This window comes from Podarcis raffonei, chromosome 11, assembly GCF_027172205.1.
Source record: "Podarcis raffonei isolate rPodRaf1 chromosome 11, rPodRaf1.pri, whole genome shotgun sequence".
Lineage (NCBI taxonomy): Eukaryota > Metazoa > Chordata > Lepidosauria > Squamata > Lacertidae > Podarcis > Podarcis raffonei.
In genome coordinates, this window is record NC_070612.1 from 65749146 (window position 1) to 65765506 (window position 16361).

Genomic DNA, 16361 nt, shown 5'->3' on the forward strand with positions numbered 1-16361 from the left:
GAGTGCCTGGCATGCTCTGGTCCATGGGGTCACGAAGAGTCGGACACGACTAAACGACTAAACAACAACAACAACATTGATGGTAAAAACAAAATCCTTGCGATGGTCCATGAATCCACTAGGTGGCACTTCATACTGAACATTTCTACATTATGAATCACACCAACTTTTTGTTTATCCCCATCTGTCATTCCAAGGCATTTTGTTCATCCCGGCATCTGCAACCACAGACAGACTTTCTTGGTGGAATGTGCAGGATTAGGCTGTGAAATTGTTCCTGGTTAAAAAAAATATCCATGCTATGAGTGTTATGGGAGTTTCTCACTGGAAATAATCTGAAAATGTATTTTTATCATTTTTTTTACTGTCCGAGGTGGACCAGGAATCCAAGTAATTTAAAAGCCAGGTGGTTAATTTTTTTCGGTAGTAAGACAAACGTGTGCAGTTTTGTTTGTTCTTTGACTCCCACACAGTTAGCTCTAGTCTAATTTATCTTAACTGGCCCACAGCACGACCCTATACATGCCTACTTCACTACAGGGTTTAGGATTGCTATCTCAGTATTTTGTCTAGAAGTGCAAAGGAATTAAACTTTTGTATATGCTGTAAATCTGTATTCTCTGAGCATCAGAGCCACTGCGCAAATCGAAAAGTCAATGGATGTATACTTCAATATACTAGGTCCCATTGTGACCTGGATAGAATGGGAGGTGGGGTAATAAAATATTACTCACATGCCTGGATTTGTTTTCACAACCTGTGATTAATTTGTATTTATTTGTCTGTTAAATCCCCACCCTGGGCAGTTGCTCTCCCCCACCCCCAGGCACAGAGGCGCAGCCTTTGCAACCCACTGGCGCTGCTTCGTGCTATCGGCGTTTTGCGTTTCGCACGCGCTGCTGCTGCTGCTGCTGCTAAATGTCCAGCCGTCCTTCCCGAACTCCGTCCCGAGGAGCCCCACATCCCGCCGCCCAATATTTCCCTCGGTTTGAAACCCGAATCTTGTTCAGTGAGCGATCATCTCGAGCTTTTCGCCGCAGGCGCCGAGACTGAAGGGCGGCGAACGGAAGGCTTTGCAAAAGAGCGGCTTGTGCAAGCAGCGGACACGTTCTTGCAACGACAGCTCGGCAGACCAGGGCGGCTCGGTCGTTTTTGCACCTTATGATGCAGGACAGTCCCAAACTGCGCCCCCGCCCCGGTCCTCGGGGAAGGCAGGACGAGAGCTCACAGCTCACGCACGTGGAGGGAGATCTCCCAAGCGGGACCGACTTCTGAAATGCTTTCTCAGAAGGAAACAGATTCCTTCCGAAACGAAAGAAACGTGATCGGTGTCACTTAGAAGCCGTTAAAAAAGAGTACTGTAATAATATTATAAAATGGCGTAACGTTTTAACAAGCTGGGCAGAGCAGGTCTGGAGTCCGGTCAGCGGCCGGCCCTGTGGCAGGATACATCCCATGAGGTGAGAAACGGCAGGGAAGAAAGGTATGAAGACGACGCACCCCTCAAAATGGAAAGCCAGCACCTCAGGGGAAATGGTTCGGCTTCGTCCTCTCCCTGATGAGCTAGACTTCTTTTGAACTTGCAGGGGTGTTTTGATCCAGGCTACGCCACATTTCCAAATGGGACGCCCCCTCCCGCCCGAGTGGGGGCCCCGGCTGCCTCCCGCCGCGGCAGAGGCGTCGCCGGCCCCTCCCTCCCCGTGGCCTGCGGATTTCAAGGAGGAAGACCGAAAAGGCGGAAGTTTCTTCTGCCCCGACGTGCCTGCCCCTGAGGAGGCGCCGGAGCAGGGCTCGAGGAAGAGGCTTCCTCCTCGGCGGAGCGGGACCCCGCGGGGCGATCGCGGCCCGGCCCCTCGGCATGGCCACTCTGCCCAGCTCGGACAGGAGAGCCTTTGCTCTGAAAATCAACAGGTAAGGGCACCTGGGGGCATTTCCCAAGAGCGGCTCTTGACTGGCCTCGCTGGCCGGGGAAGCTCCGGGAGAGACGCGCCCGGAGAACAGATCTGCCGCTTGCCCCATCTGCCCACCGCCCGGGACTCCGCCGCAGAGCCGCGGTCCGCGGGGCGTTAAGGAGAGGCGAAGCAGAGCGCGCGCACACGCACGCGCCGAAGGAATTTGCTTTTGGGCGGGGGGAGTTGGAATGAGTCTCCCTCATTCCAGACTTGTTTGCGCTTGGCATGGGGTTAGAAATCTAGGTGCAGCTTGTTGTTTGGTCGATTCTGAAGGAGAAAGGCTCACCTCCTGGGGGGAAAACCCGATCATATTATTATTTGCACAGAGAGGTGGTTATAAGTTGATAGAAGGTTTTTATAGCTCTGAGAAATAGGAAGTGTCAAAAACTTAGTCAGAACTTGTTCTCAGCATGGTTCTAAACTGCAGTGAATATATGTTTGTAATTGACTAAAGTTTTCCCTTTCCTTCCCAAGGGTTTAAGGTTGCAAAAACTTACTGTATTATGGAGTAGTGCAATATACTTCACTGGGATTCTCAGGTGACCACTCGGTAAAAGATTATTCTCAGTTGCAGCCAGACTAATCCGCAAAACTGGCATACTTCCATTAAAAAAATTCCTGGTGAAAATGCTGGGATTATGCCAATTGACTGCAATTAAGGCTGTAAGTAACTTGTGGCTTGCTGTCGATTGAATGTTTCGCCTTTTCCATACACCTTTAATAACTGTACAAGCAGAAATTCCACAGGCACTACTTTCCTAGGCATAGACATACAGTAACGGGCAGACTCACCTGCTGAATATATGGCTCTCACAAACTTTAACCAACTCTTGACCTGTTAAGGCCCAGGAAATGGCTTGGGGGGGGGAGTTCTTTGAAACTCTGCTCAGTTTAGCTCCCCTGCCCCCGCCCTGCCATGTTTTGGTATCTAATAATACAACCCTAATCCTATTAATCCCAGTAGAGCATACTTTCAGGCAAGACAAATTTTCCTACTAGAGAAAAGTATGGAATTAAATTTACTTTTTGTGGATGCATACTTTGATCACTTACTATATTTCCTACTGTCCATTTCAATAATCTTGTTTGTGGATGAACTAATATAACATTTCATTAAATCCTTTATGTTGCTTTACGTGACTAACTACCTAGTGAAATCAGAGACGTGGAGAGCTTCCTTCAGTTCTTTTATTTAAATCAACAGAAATACATGGCGACCACGGAATATGCTCCCTCAATCTTGAGCTGCTGCTCTGGCAGTTACTTCCTAGCTTCCACACCCCTCCTGCCCTCTACGGTCCAGATACAGGAAGGGAGAGCCTAGTTCTAGGAGGAGGAAGGGGCTCTCCCAGGCTTTCAAGTGGCTGTACTGTTTCTACTACTTCTGACTCCTCTCTCTGTTCAGGACTAGTGCATCTGCTAGCTTGCTCCTGTTCCTCACCCTCCATTATTTCCCAGCTCTTTGCTTCTTCTTCTGAGGTGTGCCACCACCACGAACCTGGGCCCATGCTATCTTCATCTGTCTCCTGCCTGGAAGTCTCCAGGGATGGCAGTCTCCACCACTCCTCATCTGCCCAGTCCCTGACACAACAAGATGGAAGGCTTTTGTTCTTTAAAATAAAACTGCAGATAAAAATGTAAAAGGTTTTTCCCAGTCTGAAGCATTTCATACCTTTTGATGCTTTTCTATGTGAAGTCAAATTCAGTAAGTTGAAGGATAGAACAACCGGGAAATTCTGCAGTTGTGCAATTGCAAAAATGTCTTTGTAGTGTGGCAGTTGAGTAAAAGCCACTGCAGAAAATGTAAGTGATTGTAGAAACTCAACTGTTGGGACCTTTCAGATGCTTCAGTGCTCTCCCTCTAGCATGTCCAGGTATATGTTTAGCTAAACAAATCTAATTCCAGTTGCTAGGATAAATGAAAGGAGATGACTATTATGGGGCATCTTACTGGTCACAGGTATAGAATAAAGGTGGGACGAGATGCACTTTTGTCTACTCCAGTAATGCAATTAATATTTTCATACTCTTTTGTCAAAAGTGTAGTGTAGCGGTTAAAATCGATAGACTCGTAATCTGGTGAACCGGGTTTGATTCCCCGCTCCTCCACATGCAGCTGCTGGGTGACCTTAGGCCAGTCACACTTCTCTGAAGTCTCTCAGCCTCACTCACAGAGTGTTTGTTGTGGGGGAGGAAGGGAGGGGAGGAAGGGAAAGGAGATTGTTAGCCGCTTTGAGCCTCCTTAGGGTAGTGATAAAGCAAGATATCAAATCCAAACTCTTCTTCTTCTTCTCCAATAATCACTGCCATCAGACTGAAGAATTCCAGGTTGTACTACAAGGTTATCCTGCTTTTTGTACCAGAATCATGCACATTCTGTGTTTATAGAGTAAGGAATCGTGGGGAGCAGAACACAGATAAATGTTTTAAGAATGAATGGCACATGCAGATTTTATTTGTGAGTTTTCATGATCTTATCAGATCTTACAAATAATGAGATCACAGTGTATAAAAAGCAATTGTTCTTCAATATGTGATGAAAGTTACCGGTCAAGATAAAGACAAATTAATCTTGTTAAAGACACCACTGCTCTATAGCTGAGCCCATTTTAGTTTTCCGTTTTACAATTCATGTTCTTTTTTTTTTTTGAAATAATTTTTATTAATTTTCCAGTATAAATTTATACAAAATTAAACATCCAATTCTCACCAACGTCTTCTTTTGGACTTCCATCAACATGTCTGATAATTCTCTGTGTTATCACTTTCTCCACATTTCTTAATTTAATATTGCACTATATAATTATTTGCCTTATCATATTATTTAATCAATATTTCTACCATACATTCTCACAAAGCTTCCTAAAAACTTACAAACGTTATCTGTTTATCACAAATATTTTTGATATATTCTGTAAATTTATTCCAGTCCTCAGTGAATCTCTGGTCTTGTTGGTTCCGGATCCTCCCTGTTAACTTCTCCAGTTCTGCGTAATCCATTAGTTTCATTCTCCATTCTTTAATCGTAGGCACTTCTTCTTGTTTCCACTTCTGGGCCAACAAAATTCTAGCTGCTGTTACTGCATATAAGAATACTTTCCAATCCTTCTTTTTAATTTCATAACCTAGTATTCCTAATAGAAATGTTTCTGGTTTTTTAACAAACGTATATTTCAACATTTTCTTTATCTCATTATATATCGTTTCCCAAAAACATTTCACTTTTTTACACTCCCACCACATATGATAAAATGTTCCTTCTTTTTCCTTACATTTCCAACATTTATTGCTTACCTTATACATCTTACTTAATTTTACTGGTGTTACATACCATCTATACAGTGGTGCCTCGCAAGATGAAATTAATCCGTTCCGTGAGGCTCTTCGTATAGCGTTTTTTTCGTCTTGCGAAGCAAGCCCATTTACAGCTTAGCGGATTAGCGCTATTAGCGGTTTAGCGGCTTTTAGCGGCTTATCAGCTTAGCTGATCAGCTGATAAGCGGCTTAGCTGCTTAGAAAAAGGGGGGGGGGAAGGGGAAAAAACCCACAGGAACTCGCAAGACATTTTCGTCTTGCGAAGCAAGCCCATAGGGAAATTCGTTTTGCGAAGTGCCTCCCAAACGGAAAACCCTTTCGTCTAGCGGGTTTTCTGACTTGCGAGGCGTTCCTCTTGCGGGGCACCACTGTATATCATTTTCATAACATTTTCCTTTATTGTAGTACATGCAGTAAACTTCTTCCCTTCCTTCCACAGTTTTATCCAATCATCAAATTGAATATTATATCCAAAGTCTTTGGCCCACTGGATCATAACCGATTTAACCTCTTCATCCTTTGTATACCACTCTAATAATAATTTGTATATTTTGGATAGAATTTTCACTTCATTATCCAATATTTCCTGTTGAAACCTAGATTCCTTCTCAGAAAAATCTCTTTCTAATACTTCTTTTTTAAACATTTCATTAATCTGAAAGTAATGCAGCCAATCATTTACATATTCTTTTACTTCTTCATATGGTTTCAATTTCCACTTATTCCCATCTTTATTTATTAAACTCCCATATGTTATCCACCTCCCCGTCATATTGATCTTCTTGACACTCATCACCTCCAACGGAGATAACCAATGTGGAATTTTCGGCTCCAGTAGGTTTTTATACCTACCCCATACTTCAATCAGAGATCCTTGAATGATGTGATTTTCAAAACCTTTGTACACTTGTTTTTTATCATACCATAAATATGCGTGCCAACCGAATCTATTATCATATCCTTCCAAATCTAACAATTCTGTATTTTCTAACTTCATCCATTCTTTCAACCAACAGAGGCATGATGCTTTGTAGTATAATCTCAAGTCTGGCAGGGCGAAGCCTCCTCTATCTTTTGCGTCTGTTAACAACTTAAATTTTATTCTTGGCTTCTTACCCTGCCAGATATACCTTGAAATTATTCTTTGCCATTCTTTAAATATTGTCACCCCTTTGATTATTGGAATTGTTTGAAACAAAACCAACATTTTCGGTAACACACTCATCTTTATCGCTGCAATTCTTCCCCAAAATGATAACTTCATTCTCCCCCACACCTCCAGATCTCGCTTAATTTTATTCCATATTGGTACATAATTATTTTGAAATAGATCAATACTCCTAGGAGTCAACATAATCCCTAAATATTTCACTTTCTTAACCACCTCAATCGCTATCTGTTGCTGTATTCTTTCAGTTGTTTCTTGATCTTTATGGGATCTTCTATCGTTATAACCAAGTCATCAGCAAATGCCTTTACCTTATATTCATTACGACCAACTGTAACACCTTTTACTTGTTCATTATTTCTTAGTGATCTTAGGAAAACTTCTAGGACCGATATGAATAACAACGGTGACAAAGGACACCCTTGTCTTGTACCCTTAGTTATAGCAATATTTTCCGTTGTTACATTATTAACAATTAGTTTTGCTCTTTGCTCGGAATATATTGCCTTTATACCGTTTAGGAAGGATTGGCCCATATCCATAACTTCTAAATTCTTTAACATAAATTCCTAAGAAATATTGTCAAAGGCCTTCTCAGCATCTACAAAAATCAACATTGCCTGCTTATCCTTCCTGTTGGTCAGATATTCCATTATATTTACTATATTTATTATATTATCTTTCAACTGCCTACCAGGAAGGAAACCTGCTTGATCCTTATGTATCATTTCCTTTAATATCCTTTTCATCCTATTTGCTAAAATATTTGCAAACATTTTGTAATCATTATTTAGCAACGAGATCGGCCTGTAATTTTTAACCTTAGTCAAATCAGAATCTTGTTTTGTAATAAAAGTGATATAGGCTTCTTTCCAAGTTTCTGTTATTTCTTCCTTTTTTAAGATATTGTTCATCACTTCCTTTAACGGTACAAGTAGGGTATGTTTCATTTCTTTGTAATATCTTGCACTAAATCCATCCGGTCCAGGTGTCTTCCCGCTTTTCAATTCTTTTATTGCAGTACATTTCATGTTCTTAGGGACTTCTGATCACCTGTGATTATTCCTCAGGAGACTCATATCTCTGGTTATTATCTAGTAAAATGTGTTTCACTGTACATGCAAGATTAAATTGTCTTAATTATTTTTAACTGTTTTTAACTGACAACTTATTTGTGGTCAAAGTCAGGTCTCTTTGTTGGATGTGCCTGAGAGGAGAGGAGTGAGGGAGAGCAGGGGGCCCCAATCACAGTGGTTCAAGGTAGGGGGAGGTATGGCATGGGGGGCAGGCCGAGTAGGGGGCACACAACAAAGGCAGTTGGTGACTGTGCCATGTGCCAGCCCCTCCTCCAACCCAGGGAATTGCAGTTGTCCTATCGGCCAGCCCTCGGGTCTGTGGCTGCTGTTGCTGAATGCCAGGTCCTTGGCTCAGTCAGGGAGACCACTTGCGCTCTTGACCCTTGCCCCTCTTGGTTGATAAAAACCAGCAGGGAGGGGACAGCTGGCTGGGCCAGGGAGATGGTTAATGCCTCTTTACGAGAGGGGGTGGTCCCTGCCTGCTTGAAGGAGACAGTGGTAAAGCCACTTCTCAATAGACACTCCCTGGATTCAGAAAATCTTGCAAACTACTGGCCAGTTGCTAGTCTCCCTTTCCTGAGCAAGGTTCTAGAGTGGGTGGTTGCAGACCAGATCCAGGCACTCTTGGAGCAAACTGATTTTCTAGATCCATTTCAATCAGGGTTTAGTCCTGGTTTTGGCACAGAAGCTGCTTTGGTCACCCTGTATGATGCCCTCTGTTGGGAGAGAGACTGGGGAAATGTGTCCCTGTTACTTCTCTGCGACCTTTCAGTGGCTTTTGATACCCTCAACCATGGTATCCAAATTAGGGGTGGGTGACACCACTTTGCGGTGGTTGCAGTCCTCCTTGGATGGGTGTTGCTTGGGGAGTATTTTTCAACCCCGTGGAAACTTCGATGTGGGGCTCGATTCTCTCCCCTGTCTTGTTTAACATCTACATGAAACTGCTAAGTGGGGTTATCTGGAGGTTTGGAGTACGTTTGTCAGCAATATGTTGATGACACACAGCTCTACTTCTCCTTTGCAGGTGAGACAGTGGAAGTGCTGGGCCATTGTCTTGTCTTGATAATGGACTGGATGAGAGCCAACAAAGTGAAGCTCAATTCAGATAAGACGAAGGCACTGTTAGTGGGTGGTTCCCTAGACCAGATAGCTCGGAGGTTGCCTGCTCTTGATGGGGTTACACTTCCTCTGAAGGAGCAGGTTCATAGCTTGGGGGTGCTCCTGGATCTTTTGCTGTCACTTGAGGCTCAGGTGGCATCGGTGGCCCAGAGTGCCTTCCTTCAGCTTTGGCTGGTGGCCCAGCTACGTCCCTATCTGAACAGGAATAGCCTAACTACTGTTGTCCGTTCCCTGGTAACCTCAAGATTAAATTACTGCAACATTATATGTTGGGCTGCCTCTGAAGATGGTTCAGAAACTTCAGTTAGTGCAGAACTCAGCAGCTCACTGGGACAAGACCATTTGAACGTATTACACCAATTCTGGTCTGACTGCACTGGCTGCCAATTAGTTTCTGGGCCCAATTCAAAGTGCTGGTTTTGAGGTATAAAACCTTAAACAGCTCAGGACCGCAATACTTCAAGGACCGCCTGTCTCCATATGAACCTACCTGGACCCTGAGATCATCCTCTGAGGCCCTACTTCATGTGCCGCCTCCTTGAGAGGTCCAGAGGATGGCAACACGAGAACGGGCTTTCTCTGTAGTGGCTCCTTGTTTGTGGAAGGCTCTCCCCAGGGACGTTTGCTAGGCGCCTTCATTATACACCTTTAGGTGCCAGGCAAAAACGTTCCTTTTTAACCAGGCCTTTGGCTGATAAACATCTAGGTAAAGGTAAAGGTACCTCTGACCGTTAGGTCCAGTCGCGGACGACTCTGGGGTTACGTGCTCATCTCGCTCTATAGGCCGAGGGAGCCGGTGTTTGTCTGCAGACAGCTTCTGGGTCATGTGACCAGCATGACTAAGCCGCTTCTGGCGAACCAGAACAGTGCACAGAAACGCCGTTTACCTTCCCACCATAGTGGTACCTATTTATCTGCTTGCATTTTGATGTCCTTTCGAACTGCTAGGTGGGCAGGAGCTGGGACCGAACAACGGGAGCTCATCCTGTCACAGGGATTCGAACCGCCGACCTTCTGATCGGCAAGCCCTAGGCTCTGTGGTTTAGACCACAATACCCCTTTAAAGTGTGGGAGGGGGAAGTTATTGGGGTTTTAAAATCATATATTTTGTGCTTTTATATTACATTTTTATGTTGTGAACTGCATCTGGTTGAATGGCTACCAGGTGGCAAGCAAAACAGAGCCACCTTAAAATTAGGTTGTGGCTTCTACATGTTTGAAGGATTCCCTAGGTATATAGAAGCGTATAAGTTTGTCCGTTAAAAGAAAAACATTTTCTTAAAATGGCAGACAAGGAGCTGTGAGCTTCCAGGACATCTACAATATGTTGAGGTGTTGTTGGGGGAAGAGGTGGGGTAAGGAAAGTAAAGAAAAGGAGGTTGTGCTGCTCAGGCCTGTAAGCCCTATAGCAAACGTCCTAGAGGTAGAGGGTTATGTTTGGTGGGGAATCTTTCAGAGAAGGGGAGGAGGAAATGGCACCTTTTCTGTTTCACAGTATCCAGATCCACACCCACCTGCCACTATTCAGAATTACATAGTTATAAAATACTGAGATCTTGAGTTGGCAGCCAGTCCAGCCAACCTCCTAGTAGATTTTGTTTTGTATAGGATTTCTTGAGTCTACTGATACGTTCAGGGACACCCTGCTATTATGTGATACCATCACAGCTCACTTAACTGTGGCTCCCTGATTTCATGACAAAACCATACAATTTTGAACAGTAAGGGTTTTTTGAACAGCTTTGTGGTCACTGCCAGCATTTCCTGTGCGCTGTCTTCCACAAGTGTGTGTCATGAGGGATGCGACTTGTGCGCACCAGGGACCCTGGTGGATTGTTGTGACACAGCAACTTCCTATTTCTGAGTTTCCAGTTTTGAACAATATTTGCATGACTGGCAAAACATTGTACGAAATATTCATCCTGCTGTTATGGTGCTGGCAGTAATAATCTACACAATTTTGAGATGTCTGCTACTTTTGTTATCTTGCCTCATGTCTTGCCTTGGTAATGGATTGGATGAGAGTCAATAAACTGAAGCTCAATCCAGATAAGACAGAGGCACTGTTAGTGGGTGGTTCCCTAGACCAGATGGCTGGGAGATTACACTCCCTTTGAAGGAGCAGGTTTGTAGCTGGGGGGGGGGGGGAATCTTGCATCCACTACTATCACTTGAGGCCGAGGTGGCCTCAGTGGTGTGGAGTGCCTTCTGCCAGCTTTGGCTGGTGGCTCATCTGCCCCTATCTGGACAGGGGAAGCCTGACTTCTGTGGCCTATGCTCTGGTAAGACTTCTGAATATGGCTCAGAAACTTCAGCTGGTGCAAAATTCAATGGCCAGCTTGCTCACCAGAGCAAGACGATTTGAGCATTTACCACCAATCCTGGCACAACTGGACTGGCCGCTGATTAGGTTCTGGGCCCAATTCAAAGTGCTGGTGTCGACCTATAAAGCCTTGCACGGCTCAAGACCTCAATGCCTTAAGGATCACCTTTCCCCTTACGAACCGACCTGGACCCTGCGCTTGTCACCTGACGCCCTTCTCTATGTTCCCCTTTCCAGAGAGGTTTGGAGGGTGGCAACAAGAGAAGGGGCCTTTTCTATGGTGGCTCCAGCAAAATCATTCCTCTGAATAACTACCAAAGGAACTTCCTGCTACGAATCTGTTGCTTCCTCTTTGCAGTCAGTAGATTCACACACACACACATATGGTTTTAAATATTTATGTAAGATACAGAATGAATGGTACATACTTCTGAATAAATAAAGATTGCTCAGAGTCTTTTAAATCATGCTTGATGTAGTATTGTAATCATTTTCTTTCCACCATGGTCTTAGGAATCAACTCTCACCAGCCTCAGCCACCTTGGCCATGGTTCAAGCATTCTAGGGGAGGGCCACAAATCCCCCACCCATCATCTAAGGGATTGTTTTGCTTCGTAGTCACTAGAGTCTAGACACAGAAATATTGAGAATTCACGCTCTGCTAAACATATCTGCTAAACATTTTTATGGGATTCTTAAATTGATGGTTTTATTTGACTTCTCCCTCCTTTCCCTTTTCTGCACTGCTATATAGGCATAGAAGCTCCACTTGATTTATCTTGCTGTGAGTTCATTATGCCTAGTTTAGAGGCCATGAGCATATTTTTATACAAATACATGCAGGTCTCACTATCCAAACACAATGTGTTCTCAGGAAATCATTTGTTAGGCAAACATTTACATAACAAGTCTGCAGTTTCCATGGATTCTTATGGGGAAATTTCTAATGCGTACCTAACCACAGAATGTTGACCCCGAAAGGATGAAAAAACCATGGAAAACCATCTGAAAACTTACAATAGCTAAACAAGGAAGGAAAAAATGCTCTCTTATTTGTTGAATCTCTCCCCCCCCCCCAGGGTTTCTGACAAAGTGGCTGCTGAGAACCAGCAAAACACAAATAAGTAAGGCTTATTTACTGTGCTCATTTATTTATAGTACTACATGCTAAACACTACATGTTTGGAAATCTGAATTTGTTGTCTGTATTTGGGTGCTAACTACTCATGTTTGGATAAGTGAATTTTTGTATGACAAATGTTTGGATAGCAGGACTTGTGTGTATCATGTGTCAAAATACTTAAAGTAAAATAGGACCTACAGTGGTGCCTCGCAAGACGAAAAGAATCCGTTCCGCGATTCTTTTCTTCTAGCGGTTTTTTCGTCTTGCGAAGCAACCCCATTGGCGGCTAAGCGGATTAGCGCTATTAGCGATTTAGCACTATTAGCGGGCTTAGCGGCTAAGCTGTTAAAAGGCTATTAACGGCTTAGCGGCTTAGAAAAAGGGGGGGGAAGCAGAAAAAAATTTGCTAGACTCGCAAGATGTTTTCGTCTTGCGAAGCAAGCCCATAGGGAACTTTGTCTTGCGAAGCGCCTCCGCGATGGAAAACCCTTTCGTCTTGCGGGTTTTTCGTCTTGCGAGGCATTCGTCTCGCGGGGCACCACTGTACTTTGGGAATGGCTGGTATCTTCTTCCTTTTTATGTCAAAGGCATTCCTCGGCAGAAATAAGACGACACTTTGTGCAGCAGGCCAACCATGGACAGTTGTCTCAGCGAAGTATCAGCAACCCTGGTTTCTCTTCTCTCCAACTAGTAAGTATGGAGCTCGTGGTGCATTTCTGTGCTCTTTACATGGCGTTAGCTCCAGTTAACACAAGGAACGGAGCCTTTGAGTGTGTGTGATGGGCTATAGGAGGGAATTTGGAGTGGAGAAATGTGCAGGGAAGAGGTTATGCACACAGCCTTCTGCCACTTCGTAGCTCTCCATCTCCCTTTTCCTATAAAACAATGCTGTTAGTATGATTGCATGTAACATACATTATTACATAAATAGGACAGCCCACTCTTCAGAGATGTTGTTTGACCATTGTAAGTGTATCTACCTGACAATGATTCAGACCAATAATGTTTAGGATTTTAAAGTATCCTGATGAAATGCATAATTTTATTGGTGTGTCCCCTTATTTTAAGCAATTGAAAATGAATACCATGCTTAACAAGGGAAAATATTTATTTATATACTGTCTTTTATGTAATTATTTCCAGGTGGTGCACAAGAATTAAAGCAAAATATACAATAAAATTAAAAACAATACAAATTAAAAACAGCAGTATAACATCAGTAGCTAAAATGTTTAAAATTGTATGTGGAATACCTGAGGTGTCATTTTCAAACTTGTAGCATGATTTGTTCTGTGGAGCTGTATACAGGAGGTGTAGGAAACTCCTGGCTTGCATGCCATTTTCACCTACAAATTTGAGCCAAAGGGGGCTTTGCACATACTGCCAAGCCCTCCTTGTTCAGGGCTTCCAAGAGCCCAATGCGTAGTTGATTCTCAGGTGTTTGGGAAGTGCTACAGAAAGTGCTACACTCTGACAGGTGCCAACCACCTGACCATTCTGATACCAGATGATTGATTCACTGGTGGATGGTTCTGCCTGTGAGTCAGCATTGGCCCGGGGCGGGGGGGTGGATATAAAGATCTTGCAAAACATAACTTCTTATTATTTCTCAAAGTGGTTTACAACAATCTAGAATAAAACATGACTGAATAAAGTAAAATATAAAGTATACATTTATAATTAACAGGAAACTAAAATATTATCTTAAATATTTCAAAATAAAACATTACAAAGGAAGACAACTACAGACTGCACAATTTAATGCAGCAAAATTAACAATAAATAATAAACAAATAAATAAATACTGTGTGTGTGGCCGGATATTGCTTTTGTTTGTTACTATGTTATATATTTTGTGTTTTTATATTGCAAACCACACTGATCCTTGGAAGAAGGGAGGTATAGACATTTAATAAATAAAAAGAAATAATAAAAATTATCCTACCCCCACTTTAGAATTATACAGTCCTAAGGTAACTCTACAGAGTATTACTTTTTCTAGACTGTCCCCATGATGTTTTGAAATAACATGGAATCTTTCAGAATAGCTGCCTATTATAAACTAAACCTGACAACCCCTATTTTTCAGGTATAATTATTCCTTTCTATTTCATCTAAATGTAAGGGGTATTTTGTCATTGCATAGTTTTTGCTGAATACGAGATTTTCAGACTTTTAAAACTACATTTTCTTAAGCTACAGCTTTGGAACACTATAATAATTGTACACTTCCTGTCTTTCAAAGCTAACCACCATCATTTTACTCACTTCCTCAATCTGAGAAGTTGTGGTGTTTAACTTGTTCTTTGTGGGTTATTCGTTGGGAGGGTGTGTGCATCCATCTTTTGCTCTCAAATGCTTCTGCTAAGAAGCTTGCTAAAACTGTTTGTTTCCTGTATCCGCCATTTTGATTGCTGCTGACTGTACCGTACGGAAAAGGTATGTACCCAATTTGTGTGATCCTTACTTTGCTTTTCGCTGGATAAATCATATTTCCTAAATAGGTTCAGTTCTTCAGCAGCTGCACTGAACTTCTTTTTTTGACAGATTTTCTATTATAATGCATACTCTTTCAATCCTTTTCTCATATTTTTCATTCTTGCCTCAGAAGTTTGCAAAACTTTCTCTCTGGAAGTGACAAGCACACAATTTTAGAGCAGCAAATTATGTACAATTTACATGGATGGAAAGCAAAAACACATGGCACAGCCTGTGTTTATCCACAAGTACATTTAGATTTCGTTTATTAATTTTAAAACTCTTTGCAGCCTAATGTGTGCCTGATATAAATTCCAGAGGGGCCAAAAGTGGATCCAGTATACAACATCTAGAAAGCTTGTGTCCTTGAAAGAAATCATTTGACTGTGAAAAATGTTATATGGTGAAATAATATTTTTAGCTACTGTCCAGTAAATGAATGGGATTTAAGCACCCTAACACATTGTAAGTTTGTAGTCTCAACAGTTAACTTATGTAAAGCTGCTTAAGAACCTCAAGTGGCATTGTACTTCTCCACAAGAAGGGTTTGGCAAGAGACATAATAAGAATGCTTTTTTTCTGTACACTATTTTTCTTGGTCACATCTCTTGAAGCATCTTTTAAAAAAAGAACTCACTGAAATGCAAATGCACTTTACTTTTAATTTTATACTAGCAGTTAAGCAAAACTTCAGTGAGATTGAGAAAAGAAAACAAGGACTTGGAAAAAAACACCTTAATTATACTTATCAAAATATTCAGTTATTGACAGGACTGTTTAAAAAACTGGTGAGGTGAGCAAGGATGTAGAGAAGGACTTGCTTTTTAATACTATCTCAGGATAGAGAATGAGTTTCCAGTAGCAGGATACAAAACTGATTCTAATTTCCAGGGTTTAATTTGAACCCAGGCTCACCAGGACTAACTGTGCAAGCCTAACAATGTCTATTCAGAAGAAAGTCTTATTGAATTCAGTGGGACTTCCTCCCAGGTACGTGGGGTTAGGATTGCAGCCATGGTGCTTAAACCAGTATGAAGGCAATTTTGAAGAACATATGAAGTCCTGAAAGTTCCTATGGGCAGAATGCTTGTCCCTCTTCATTAACTATAAATGCTTGTTCACGCATCCTTGGACGTTTTTAGTCACTTCTTGGCTAGATTGCACAGTGATATCTAACCCATCAAATAATGTTGCCCTTTGCAGTCTCCCACCATTGGGAGCTATGTGAAAAGTTATGTTTTTAGAAACAACTTGCTTTACTTCTGACTTACATTTAAGAATACAGTGGTACCTTGGGTTACAAACTTAATTCATTCCGGAGGTCCGTTCTTAACCCGAAACCGTGCTTAACCTGAGGCGCGCTTTCGCTAATGGGGCCTCCCAATGCTGCCACGCCACCGGTGCACGATTTCCGTTCTCATTCTGGGGCAAAGTTCGCAACCCGGAGCAACTACTTCCAGTTTAGTGGAGTTTGTAACCCAAAGCGTTTGTAACCCGGGGTACCACTGTAGCTCCTTCAACCCTAGGCCTTTTACCCTCAAATTATCACCCACTCACTTTTCATGACACCTCCAGATGACATTGCTAAATCACTACATTCAGTATTTTATGTGTTATCCTACTTTTTCAGACTTAACTTTGGGTGGGTTTTTGCTTGTTTTTTTATAAACAAGTTGCTGTGTCATATTGCCTACTTATTGTGGAAAGGCTTTCGATGATTTTAAGGGCTTCTGTTTCTTTAATCAAAAGCTTCCTGTTTGAAAAATTTCACTGCTTCCTGCTAATTGCTGGGGGATTACAGTGG

At 42.5% G+C, this 16361-nt stretch overlaps 1 protein-coding gene across 3 annotated transcripts in view; it reads left to right on the top strand.

Annotated features, from left to right (window-relative positions):
- Positions 1-846: 846 nt before the first annotated feature.
- DOCK8 (dedicator of cytokinesis 8) overlaps positions 847-16361 on the top strand; it is a 144824-nt gene continuing 129309 nt past the window's right edge. For 2 of the 3 annotated variants that reach the window (XM_053408024.1, XM_053408026.1), the window contains exons 1-2: positions 848-1911; positions 12667-12769. In XM_053408024.1, the coding sequence (XP_053263999.1) occupies positions 1859-1911; positions 12667-12769 (156 nt within the window). In that variant the 5' untranslated portion in view covers positions 848-1858. Of the gene's footprint in view, positions 1912-12666; positions 12770-16361 lie in introns of all 3 variants that reach the window. The other variant, XM_053408025.1, reaches the window with a different exon arrangement.